At 47.8% G+C, this 12705-nt stretch overlaps 1 protein-coding gene across 1 annotated transcript in view; it reads right to left on the minus strand.

Moving 5' to 3' along the window:
• The window catches only part of LOC144169643 (calcium uniporter protein, mitochondrial-like), a 60848-nt gene extending 48544 nt beyond the window's left edge, over positions 1-12304 (minus strand). Inside the window, exon 1 of the mRNA XM_077698945.1 lies at positions 12266-12304. Coding sequence (XP_077555071.1) covers positions 12266-12304 — 39 coding nt within the window. The remainder of the gene's footprint in view (positions 1-12265) is intronic.
• Between the last annotated feature and the right edge of the window lie 401 nt (positions 12305-12705).

Consider the following 12705-nt stretch of genomic DNA (forward strand, 5'->3'; position numbering starts at 1 on the left):
TTGTGCTGTAAGAATGTTTGTGTGTAATGAGAGGAACTGAATACGTTTTCAAAATGTTTGCCGAGAGCATCTGCTTGGTCTTTTATTGTGTTACCGACACTATTTACAAGGGGAGTAGGGTTGGTATTGTAGCCTTTTAGTTTCTTTATCCTAGTCCATACTTTGCGAGAGTCTGTGTAAGAGTTTATAGACGATATAAACTTTGTCCAACTTTCGTTTTTTGCTAAGCGCCGTGTCCGCTTTCCTTTGGCTTTTGCCCGTTTGAACTTAAGCAGGTTGGCTGCCGTAGGATAGCGGCGTAAGAGTGCCCATGCTTTATTCTGTTCGGAACGTGCACGCTTGCACTCCTCATTCCACCATGGTCTAGGTCTGGGGAGGGTTTTAGAAGTGGTCTCTGGAATGCTCTTTTGAGCACAGTCAAGAATATGGGCCGTAATAAGTGAGCTGGCTGCTTCAACATCTAAATGACTTATTAGTGAAGGGGTTAGCCTGGAAAGTTCTTTGAATGTTTTCCAGTCAGCTGCATGTTGTTTAAAAGTTCGAGGCGAATCGGTGTCTTGGGAGTTATTGCTTGTAGCTAATAGTTTCACAGGGAAATGGTCGCTGCCAAAGGGGTTGTTAATTACTTTCCACTCACAGGTGGGCAGTAAAATTGCGGAGCCAATTGCCAGGTCTATTGCAGAATATGTGTTGTGGGCCGTGTTGTAGTATGTTGGATGTTTCTTATTAAAGATGCAACTGCCAGATGATGTGATGAACTTTTCAATTAGCCGCCCTCGCGCATCAGCTCGCGCAGATCCCCAGAGAGGGTTGTGGGCATTAAAATCCCCAATAATTAAGTAGGGTTCAGGTAGCTCATTGGTGAGGTTTTCGAATTCGACGCTGGATAGATGATAGTCCGGTGGAATGTAAAGAGAACACACTGTTATTAGTCTATCAAAAATTATGGCTCTAACGGCAACTGCTTCAAGTGAAGTTTGTAGCTGCAGGTGTTGACTGGGAACACATTTTTGTACTATTATTGCCACACCACCAGACGGATGGTGGTAGTTCAGTCTGTCTTTACGAAATATAGTGTATTGTGTTAAAAAGTTTGTCTGAGATGGGCGTAGGTGTGTTTCTTGGAGGCACAGTATGTTTGGTTTGTGATTTGAGAGTATATCATATATATATGAGTGGGCAGAACAGCAGCAGCTTCGGCATGTTGCTCAAACGGCGCTTGTTCTATCTGCAGATTTTCTTCGCTTTCACCGGGCCTGCGCTCTCGGGTACTGCTCCATCACGGTCAACTACTTCGGTGTCCAGTCCTCGACACGTGGGTGCCAAGCGGGTGCCTGCCGACTGCCCTATCACCCTTGGAGGTGATAGCCTTGGTGCGTCCGTTGGCGCAGCTGATGGCGCGCCGCGTGCTCTGTTCTGGGCCAACGTCACCGCTGATCATCCAATGATGGACTGCCCCAAGATTACGTCATCTTCGTGTCCCAGTATAAAGGACCGGAAACCTTCAACACTCTTCAGTGGGCAGAACAGCAGCAGCTTCGGCATGTTGCTCAAACGGCGCTTGTTCTATCTGCAGATTTTCTTCGCTTTCACCGGGCCTGCGCTCTCGGGTACTGCTCCATCACGGTCAACTACTTCGGTGTCCAGTCCTCGACACGTGGGTGCCAAGCGGGTGCCTGCCGACTGCCCTATCACCCTTGGAGGTGATAGCCTTGGTGCGTCCGTTGGCGCAGCTGATGGCGCGCCGCGTGCTCTGTTCTGGGCCAACGTCACCGCTGATCATCCAATGATGGACTGCCCCAAGATTACGTCATCTTCGTGTCCCAGTATAAAGGACCGGAAACCTTCAACACTCTTCAGTGGGCAGAACAGCAGCAGCTTCGGCATGTTGCTCAAACGGCGTTTGTTCTATCTGCAGGTATGTTACCTTAAGAACGCCTACGGTATTCGCTGTGATGATCGCTTTATGCTGCTGCTCTACTGCCCCAAACGTTTTTCTTGTTTGAATGTTCTGTACAGTTTTATCTGCATTCTCTTGAGCGGGGACGTTGAGTTGAACCCTGGACCCCCTAAACCAGCCCCTTCTTCAAACCAATCAAAGCATGGATCACCCGCAGTAACTGGCCCCTCAACTCGTTCCAAAACTGATACTTCCCCCGCTCCGGAGACGACAGTCATGCTTGAAAGGCTGCTGGCTGGCCAGAACCAGATTGCGAAGGATATTGCCGACATCAAGCAGTCTTTTAATTCTCGTTTTGAAGAACTGGAAACCCGCGTAACATCCTTGGAATTATCCATCAGTACCAACGGCTCCAAACCTTTGTGCGAAAAACTGAGTTCCAAGGTAGCTTCACTGAAGCAGTCCTTAGCAAGGCTTGAAACCAAGAACGAAGACTTAGAAAGCCATTCTCGTAGGAATAACATTTTAATACACGGTTTACCAGAAGATCCCAATGAGAAGAGCGACACACTTCTGTCAGAAGTTTCCAAGCTGCTAACGGAATCACTTGAAATTCCCTGTCCGCACATCGAGCGCTGCCATCGTATTGGTAAGCCACGCGATGGACGTCCTCGTCCAGTCATAATGAAGATTCTGGATTTTACTGAAAAAGTTCTTGTCATGAAAAATGCATCAAAACTTAAAGGATCGGATTATCACATAACTGAAGATTTTTCGCTTAGGGTACGTAATATACGAAAGAATCTGTTCAGCGCTACGTTGCCTTTCCGCAAAAATGGTTCGACAGTCAAAATACGATATGACCATGTCTATATCGATGGCAAACGCTACGTGTGGGATGAGCATTTGAAGTCGATTAGGGAAGACAGAAGCAGTTCTGTCAATATGACTGGAGCATCTGCAGTTGCTTCTTCCTCTTCCCGGTGAAGGACAAACAATGACTGTGATAGTAAGCTAGTGGTTTTAAATCTTAACGCTAGAAGTATTGTCAATAAATTTCCAGACTTGCTTGCTCTTCTGTCCGTATATTCACCTGACATTGTTGGGATTACTGAAACTTGGTTGCATGACGGCATCTACGATTCCGAATTCACCCCTCCCGGATATATCGCAGTTAGAACTGATCGTCAAATAGGGAAAGGAGGGGGTGTTGCTTTACTCCTTCGTCAAAGCCTTAAATTCTCAATCCTGCCCTCTCCCTCTGACATAGAATCCGCCTGGTGTAAACTTCATCTCCACAAGCAATCTGTAGTAATAGGTCTTTTCTATCGCCCACCCGGCTCTCCAATTGATACATTGCACAACTTAAGCCATTTTATGCTGAGTCATAACCTTCAACACGGTAACTTATTGTTAATGGGGGATTTTAATGTCCCAGGCATTGATTGGTCCTCGTTAAATTACTCTGGTAGCGACACTGCAATTGGGCGCGAGTTGATCACCCAATCTTTGAGTCTTGACCTTACCCAGATAGTACACTCCCCTACAAGACTGACTGCTATCCTTGACCTAGTTTTTGTGAACTCTAGATTGATGCAAAATGTCACCTATGATATAATTGATGGTATCTCGGACCACAAAGGTGTTCTTGTTTCAATTCCCTGTTCATTACCTAAACCTCGTACCGTCTATACAACGTTTCATGATTTCAACCGGGCTGACGATACCTCTATTATCGATACTTTAGCTGGCAATTTTAATACATTTTCTAATCTTAATCTCGATGGTGATGTAAACATTCTTGTAAAAAACTTTGAAAGTGTCATTCAAGATTGCATTAATCGCTTCGTTCCTCTTAAAACAAAGAAAATAAACCCGAACATTCCTTGGATGAATCGCGACATTTTACATGCATCGCGTAAAGTCAACCGCCTACGGCGTAAGAAATCATCCACCAATGGTCAGAGCATTGACCGCTTTCTCAAGGCCAAAGAGCTTCTTCATGCCAAAATTAATAGCGCTAAAGACTTTTATTTTCGTTTCCAGCTGCAGGGTTTATTGAAAACTAATCCACGTAAGTTTTGGCAAACAGTTTCACCTACTAACACCACACAGACCTCATTTGTTTCCAGAGGCCAAATAATCTCAGATACTAAAGAGATATCACACGCTTTCAACACGTATTTTAACTCAGTCTTTACGGACGACAACAGTGTAATTCCTCCGTTTTCGAATGCTCCTTGCTATTCTCCCATTACCGATGTTTCAGTGAGTGAGCAAGGGATTCTGAACCTCATTTTGAACTTAGATACTAAAAAAGGCGCGGGACCGGATAATATCCCGAATGCATTTCTCGTTCGCTACTCACTTTGGACATCCCGTTACCTCACCATCATTTTTCAGAAATCGCTGTCCACCGCCACTGTCCCTTTAGCATGGAAACATGCGAAGGTACTTCCGTTCTTTAAAGCGGGCGATCGACAACTGTTCTCGAACTACAGGCCCATCTCTATAACCTCACACTCATGTAAGCTTATCGAACATATAATTTGTAAACATATAATGGAGTACCTTGAGTCAAATTCCATACTTTCAAAAGTTCAGCACGGTTTTCGTCGTGGTTTCAGTACTGTAACGCAACTGGTAGAATTTACACACGACATATCTCGCAGCATGGACTCCGGAAGCCAAATAGATGCCATATTCATAGACCTTTCAAAAGCTTTTGACACCGTCATTCATTCTAAATTACTGTGTAAATTAAACGCAATACTAAAAAATCCTTCTCTTGTTCAATGGATTTCGAACTTTCTTTCCGAGCGCACACAATCTGTTTGTTTTAATTCTGCTGAATCTTCTACTATGGATGTCTCTTCAGGAGTTCCACAAGGCTCAGTCCTTGGACCACTGTTATTTCTCTTGTATATTAATGATCTTCCGAGTAACATAAATTCCAGTATACGACTTTATGCAGATGATTGCGTGTTATATCAAGTAATCAACTCGCAAAACGATCACCAAGTTCTCAACGAATCATTTGCTAACTTCTGTTCCTGGTGCAGTAAATGGCAGATGAAAATTAATTTTAATAAGACTGTTATACTAACCTTCACTACCAGCATATCCTCTTCCCAGTTCTGCTACTCGTTTAACAACTGCACGCTGTCTAGGGTAAATAATTACAAGTATCTTGGCGTTATCTTCGACAATAAATTATCATGGGCGAAACACATAGACTACATAACTGCTAAAGCCTTAAAAAAACTTGGATATTTACGTCGTGTTTTAGCTAAAGCTCCTAAAGATACTAAACTCATTATGTACAAGTCATTAATCCGCCCAATAATCGAATACGCCTCACCCGTGTGGAACCCGCACAAGCAGCTCGAAATTAATAAAATCGAATCAGTTCAAAGAAAAGCCATTCGATTTATATGCCGCTGTTACGACAGACATTTTTCGCCCACCTCTGCTTTGCTGTCTCTTAATCTAATCCTACTTGCCGAACGCAGGCGCATCGAGTCGTTAAAATTGTTACATTCTGCCGTGCACTCCCCTTATAGCGATACTCACTTCACATTTTCGAGACCATTATCAACGCGAAGCCATCACTATCTTAACCTGACATCAATATTTGCCCGAACCGATATTTTCAAATACAGTTTCTTTCCCCGCACCATAGAGTGGTGGAATGCCCTGCCTGGCTCTGTTCGTGCACAGCCGCAGCAGCAATTTTTGACAGTGGTCTAATCGCAATAATCGCAATAGTGTTCACGTCATCACTGTCTTCCCATTGTATTATAGTGTATGGCGCCTCTGTAAAATATAACTGTTTAAATTTTGCTACTGTATGTGTGTTGCTTTCGATGTAATTAATATGTATTATTTGGTTTTCTTGTTTTATTTTTCCTAACCCGGTGTAGATACATTACACTGATCCCACATCTGCATTGTACAAAAACTTTTGTACCCACTCCTGCTATAACCCTCCCTGGGTTGCAGTATTTTGAAATAAATAAAATAAATATCGTCAAGGTTGTTCAACAGCCCCCTACAATTCCACTGGATAACACTTTCAGCAGCCATAAACACCAAGAGAAGAGAAATACAGATCATGAGATGTTCTTTTTCCATTAAAAGGGTCATTAGTGAGGGAGTTTTGTTTTTGGGGCCCTTCCAGTAGTTTACCTAGGTCGCCGAGTTAGGTCCCGGTGTAGTGATCTTGGACGACTTCGGTTTGTTTGATTTACCCCGACCAGCGGAGCTGCGGCGCTCCGGTTGTGTTTCAGAAGCCGGTGTGCTTGGAGAGGCATCCATGGCCTCATCCAAGGTTTCTGAAGGAGAAGTGTCAGTGGAGACACTGTTTGTGCTAGAGGCCGCAGCCACAGCACTGGACATTTCTGCAACAGCAGTGACCGCACGAGCAGCCTTCTGCTGTTTTGCAGATGCCCGGGATGGAGCCAGATCACTCATCTGGACTGAGCTCGTGCTTGAGGCCTTAGGCACAGCACCAGAGCTCGTGCTGGAGGCCTTAGGCGCAGCCATGTAGCTCGCACTGGGGGCCTTAGGCACAGCACTGGAGGAGGGTGTAGCAGCAGAAGCCACGGGAGCAACTTTCTGCTGCTGAACGGGGGGCTGTGGCGGGACCAGGTTGCACTGGGTGCCCGCATCCACCAGACGACGCTCCACCCCCCGGCGAGCAGCGTCTGCGTAACTTCTGCCTGAAAGCAGGGCATGCTTCAGGCGTGCTTGTGCAAAGGTTAGGTTTTCGGTAACTTTGAGTTGGATTATTTCTTTTTCCTTTTTGAATGCGGGACATGCACGCGAGTACGCAGCGTGTGGTTCACCACAGTTTGGGCATTTCACTTGTTCTTTTTTGCACTCATCACTGGTGTGGTCAGCACGTGCGCAGTGAGCACAGGTGGGTCGGCCACGACAAGACTGAGTTCCGTGGCCATACTTCTGGCACTTGAAACACCTTCGAGGACTAGGTATGTAAGGGCGTACTGGAGGATATAAAGGCAGCATGGACGGATTCAGGAAGCGTTGGACGGTTGAAGGTCAGAACAACATGCTTAGTTCGAATTTCCTCACCTGCGCGACGCATGGTGATCTGCCGCACAGCCGTGACGCCCTGGTCCCTCAGTCCCTCAAGCAAATCCTCATCTGTCTCGTGAAGCAGTTCCCTCTCACAGATCACGCCCTGCGTTGTATTCAGGCTACGATGTGGAGTGACCGTTACTGCGAGTTCAGCCAGGGTGTTCTGTTTTAGTAGGTTCTGACTTTGGTTCTTTCGTTGCACTTCTACCAGCAGATCACCAGAGGCTAGTTTCTTTGCTTGGTAATCCCGGCCGACAACGCTTTCAAGGCACTTTGCAATGAGGAAGACAGATTTTTTGGCAAGAGGTGCATTTTCGTCTTCGGAGTGGATAACAAGATATTTTGTGAAAGTTTCACTTTGGGAGACTGGTTTCAATTGTGTTACCTCGGTGCGGCCCCTTTTCGAAGGCCGATCAGTTTTTTGGGGGGTGATAGAAAAAGCCATATGAGCATGGAATCAATTCGGCGGCAGAGCCGGTCGCCCACCACCGAGCCCAACAAGGGAACGTGACATTAAAGTACACGCTAACCGTTACCCTGCCGCTATAACCCTATACATGGTACCAAGGTAGATATCCTTGCACAGGGTTAACCCTTGCCGCCAGGAAAAATGTAGAAATCAGGAAGGAAGGAGATGACAGGACAGGGGTAGGAGAGGAGATATGAAAGTGAAAGAGTGGAGAGAAAAAGAGGAAAAGGCGACTGGCTGATTCCCCCCGGGCGGGTCAGACCAGGGGTACCGTCTGCGAGAAGCGGGGGCCAAAGTGGGGTGTTGCCGCTGCTGGGGGGCCGTAAAGGTCCAAAACAACCCCAACTCTGGCTCAGCCACCAGGTTCCCCTTTTCCCCGGACACGGCAAAGCCACGCACACCCGGGACGTGGGTGGGTCCAACCCACATGTGCTCGGGTCCATGGTGTTGCAAGACACCAAGTGCCTACAGCAGTAGGCACCCCTGCGGAGCTCGGGACCGTGGTGGCGCTACTCACCAAAACACCTTGAGTACACAAGGTGCGCCCTGCGGGGTGGTACAAAAAAAAAACTGCGGTTGATTCCTTTGTCATAGGAATCGGTAAAACACGAAAGTGAAATGTGCAGTGAAATCTGCAGCTGAGCTTGCGGGTCGGCGGCTGTTTTGTGGGTGTGCTTGGCGAGCGAAGTCCTGCTGGCGGGTCGCTTCGGCAAAGGTGTACTGGCTTCGTTTCCGTGATGGATATGGCGTCAGTGAAATCTTGGGGTATCATGGCATAAAACACTGTCGTGTTAAAATATAAAACCCGAAAACAAACAACCCTAAGTATAACGTACTCTTCAGTACTAAAGCGTGCTTCCCCGCAGGAAGACCCTGAGTGCCAGGGTGCACCCTTTACAGGCCGCTTGCTTCGTTGTACTGACGTCACTACCGTGGCGGATATGACGTCAGTGAAATCTTGGTGCATCCGGGAATAAAACACTTTGGTGTTAAAAAAACGAACGAAACAAAGCTGTAAACCATGTTGTTGGGCGAGTTGGTGTTGCATATTTTACTCAGAAAAAAATGCGTGTAAAAGAGAGGACTAGGACAAAGGATACACGACGGTCGCCGACTACAACTAACTGTGTTGGGAAAAGCGAACATGGATGTATACTATTTTTTACACGTGCGCACAAAGCAGCGAGTTTTTTTTTCTTTTTTCTGTGCACCATCCTGTTTAAAAATTCAAACTCATTGTCGTACAAAGTAACAGAAGGCTCGCTGACATGATTTCCACGGTTCTTGGGAATAAAAAAAGCCTCTATGAACTCTCGGGAGGCAGAACTCTATAGTTTCATTGAACAGCGGCTGACATGTCTCGTCTTTACAGCCGTGCCCTCCGAGATCACACCGTGCCCGTTTTAACGCGCGCGGGGTGATCTCGGAGGCCATGCCGCCGCCACAGAGTTCCTTACTACAGTTAAACCTGGATGTAACGAACTTGATAAAAATTCGCAATTTTTCGTTACATGCAGGTTTTAAGTTAAGGTTCCCGTAAATGAAGCAGAAACCAAGCCAAACTGCTAGACATGATGGACAGTGACCCCTCCGTTTGAGAATTTATTACAGTTAAAAAAGTACCCGCTTTGAGCCTTCTGCTTTCCCACGAAGTTAGTCAGTACACGGACCTCAAAAAAATCACGGTCACTTACCCCTGTATTTGCAATTTTGCCTTTTGACCCTCTTCAGTGCCTTAACCAGTTTCAAGGACCAAAACATAAGCTGAAAGGGCGCCTTTCCGCGAACGTGATGCTCTTTGCCTCACTCAAATATTTTGAGAAGGTGCTAGCTGCTAGGTGCTAGCTGTGATACTGTATCGGAGGACAACGTTCATCTTTCTTTCCGGCGGAGACGGCACCTGAAATTTCCAGCTCTTCTTGAACAGACAAAACTATGTTTTCTGGCAGCAGAACTCATCACCGACGAACCTATACCTCAGAAAGCAGTGGAGATGAGCGACTAGAACTTTGTTAAATCCGGGAATGCGTTACGTACAGGTTAGTCACATGCAGGTTTAACTGTATATACACTAGAGAGAAATCTGGCGCTAGCGTCTATGCGGCTAACATCAAGGCCGTCTGTGTCGTCATGGGCCTCCATCATGCTGCGCGCTCGCCTTAGCTTCGTCATTGGCTTCGATTGAAACGCTTAAGTGGCCGTAAATTTTTCCGCTTTGCTTCACAACATTTCAACAAATGTGAGCATACGTAAAGTACGCCAAAATCGACGAGAAAAGTGTTTATTCGCACAGATACAGAATTTAAAAAACACGCCGCAGCAGTAAGACATTTTCTTGCATTTTCTGTTTGCTTTCGTATTATCGTGTGCGATGGTCTGTCGATCGTCTGCGATTCTGACGGTCCAGGTCAGCTGTTAGAAAATACTCAACGTTCGCGATACCTCACGAAAACGCTTTTTAATCGTTTCATTATTCTTTAAAAAATAAATTGTCACAACAGTGCGTAAATGTTCTGCACATGCGACAAAACATTCGAAGCGCGGTCAACCCATAGCCAACCGACGCTCCAAGACAAACAGCGTAGGTGGTGTTGATGACGCAGCAAATGCTTCGTCGCCCTCACGCATTAACGAAGCTCGGCGCGCAACCACATTGATGCACGAGTGGAGGACCCTACGAGACTCGTGGCACATAAAGCAATATTTCGGGCGTTGCGAGGACACAAGGAAACAACAACTTTCTCCCCGCCCGATGCAGCAACGAATACCGAGGACGACGCGGTGGTTTTCGCCTTCCATTCAGCTAGCAGTATTTTCGAATCCGTCTCCAAGTACGGCGGCAGTAGGTGGTGTCCCACTTGAAAGTAATCTGAGTCGGGCAGGCCTGTTTGGAAAGCAGCTCGAGCCAAAGCGCGAGCCTCGTCGACTGGTTCTCGCAAAAAACGGAGCTCCGGTGATGGCGGCGCAAGCGAAGCAAAAGCGCCTCCCAAGAAAAGGGGATGAACAAAAAGCGAACAGTGCTGGTGGCGCCAGGCGACGCGCGCAATCGCTTCCGGGCACCTGTTCCGGACGGTGTCTCCTGAGGCGTACCTCAAGTTCCGGTCGCGTTCACGTAGCGGGCGCTCTTCACGCTGCCACGTCGGGCATATGCGGGCACAACTCGACCAGGGACAAAGGCTGGCTCAAGCTTTGTCGGGCCTGCGAAACGCCCGAGCGGAACGGGGCCAGGGAAAATGGCGCTTAAGCCGCTTGGTTCTATAAACGTTTGCTACGTGTGCCAACGCGGGCCCTTTCGTGTCATGCGCGAGACACTTGACGGAGGTGCGGCGAGCAAAAACAGTCGCATCCTTTCGCCGCGACAGGGAATGCGCAGTGCCGACGGGAGCGAGTGCTCGTCTGGAGAGTTGTGCAATCGACGCAGGGGCGAGGCGCTTTGTTCACGCATCTTAGGTGGAAGGCGGAACACCCAAAGGTGTACAAAACACACTTCCTTAGGTGAAAAGCTCTGCTCGCAGTTATTGGGAATTCTCATTTAGAAAGACCATCTTTGGCTCTTATGCCCCAGCGTGCTCCGGCCGCTTAGAAACGGGTTCTTTTCCCGTGGAGACTAACAATTGGCAAACTCCCAGCGGCGCATCATAGGTAGCAAGTGAGGACAGGAATGTAGGTGATCGACGGGGAAACCCGACATGTATATCCCAGGACCATGCGACAAAACCGAACACTGGCAACAGGACAAGCTTGTTTCAAAGTAGGTGCGGCAGGAGAAGAGTGGCCGTCACCACATACGATGCCCACTGACAGCTGCCACATTCGCCGTCCAATCATGCTGGCGCACGTTTCCGGTGCAGCGCCGGACATTTGTGCGGTACACTCACTACCGCTTGCCGCTTAGGAGCAGCCGATCCGCCGAATGACTTGGGCAGAAACCGCCAACTTGGACAGTCTTCTCAAGGCGGAACGCTGTCGGAGTACCTCCGCTGTTCGTCCTCTTCGCTGATTCCATGCATGAGCCAACCAGCCGAGTAATTCACTACTCTTCTAAGGAGGTGAGTAAACAGTTCCCGACGAAGTGCCGTATGAGCGGTCAAAAGCCAAGCTACGATATGACGGTTCGTTTCTTGTGGCGAAAGGCCAACTAGGGCAAAGAGCGCCAAAAAGTGGCCAGGAGATATGCAAAAGCGAATGCTGAAACGGGTAATCAAGAGTTGAAGTGAAGGGCCAGGTTATGCTTATGGGTGATACAAAACAAGGTATAAAAATTGAATCGCTGCCAAAAATTCAAGAACACGCCTAACAGGGATCGTGGTGCAAAAATATGACAGGTGCAACGGAATGTTGCATCTGTACAGCTCTGGAAAGTTTATGTCGTGTAGTGTCGAGTGCTTTGCATTGAGCGAGGATGCGTATTACGGATAGGGCCTCTCCTGCTCCCTTGGAGATCCAGTGAGCAGGTGTGAGTGTGTTGCAAGAGTGCGGCCTGTCCGTAACCTTGCTAATGCAACGTCTGCGTGTCTGCCGTGTGAGTCAGTCCCAAGTGAAAACGGGAGATTCGGCAGCCCTTGGTTCACGGGTGTCCCGCCTTCTCCCTATAGAGCTGATCACCCCAGCTCGGCAGAGCGGAGCGCAGCCCATTTATGCAGGCCGGGGGCGGACGTTTATTCACGCAAGGGAGCAGCACGCGCGGCCAATCTCCAGCGCTCTGAATCGGAGAAAGTGTTTCGCCACCCCGGCTCGAATCCAGCAGGAATGTGCGCCTCCATGGCGGTGTGGCTTGCGGTTGAGCACTTCGAGACCTGCACTTCGTCCACGCACGCAAACAGGGCGCGCTCCATGCTGCAATTAGGGTACTCTGATAAGTGATCCCCAAAGCGCCTCGGAGGTCTTCAGAGTACTGTGGTCGAATTTGAAGTCAGGGTTTATGTTCAAAGGCATGGAATTTGTATTGGTTCGTCGCTAGCCCCCATTCTTTCCGACATCTATTTGAGTTCCTTTGATAAGTGCGTAAAGACGAAACTGGAAGATGTGCATCACCTCACCATGCTTAGATACGTGGATGACTATCTTGTTGTGGTTAAGTTGTTGGAACCAGCTTGAATGATGTAGTAAATGACGTCATTGAGAGATTTGTCAGCAATTCTAAATCGCTTACGTTTACATGGGATCGGCCAAGCGATAACAGTATGCGGTTCCTAGATTTGAGCCTGACTTTTCAGAACACGCACTTGTGTTGGCA

This window comes from Haemaphysalis longicornis, unplaced genomic scaffold, assembly GCF_048455015.1.
Source record: "Haemaphysalis longicornis isolate Haplotype H1 unplaced genomic scaffold, Haemaphysalis longicornis Haplotype H1 scaffold_1, whole genome shotgun sequence".
NCBI lineage: Eukaryota > Metazoa > Arthropoda > Arachnida > Ixodida > Ixodidae > Haemaphysalis > Haemaphysalis longicornis.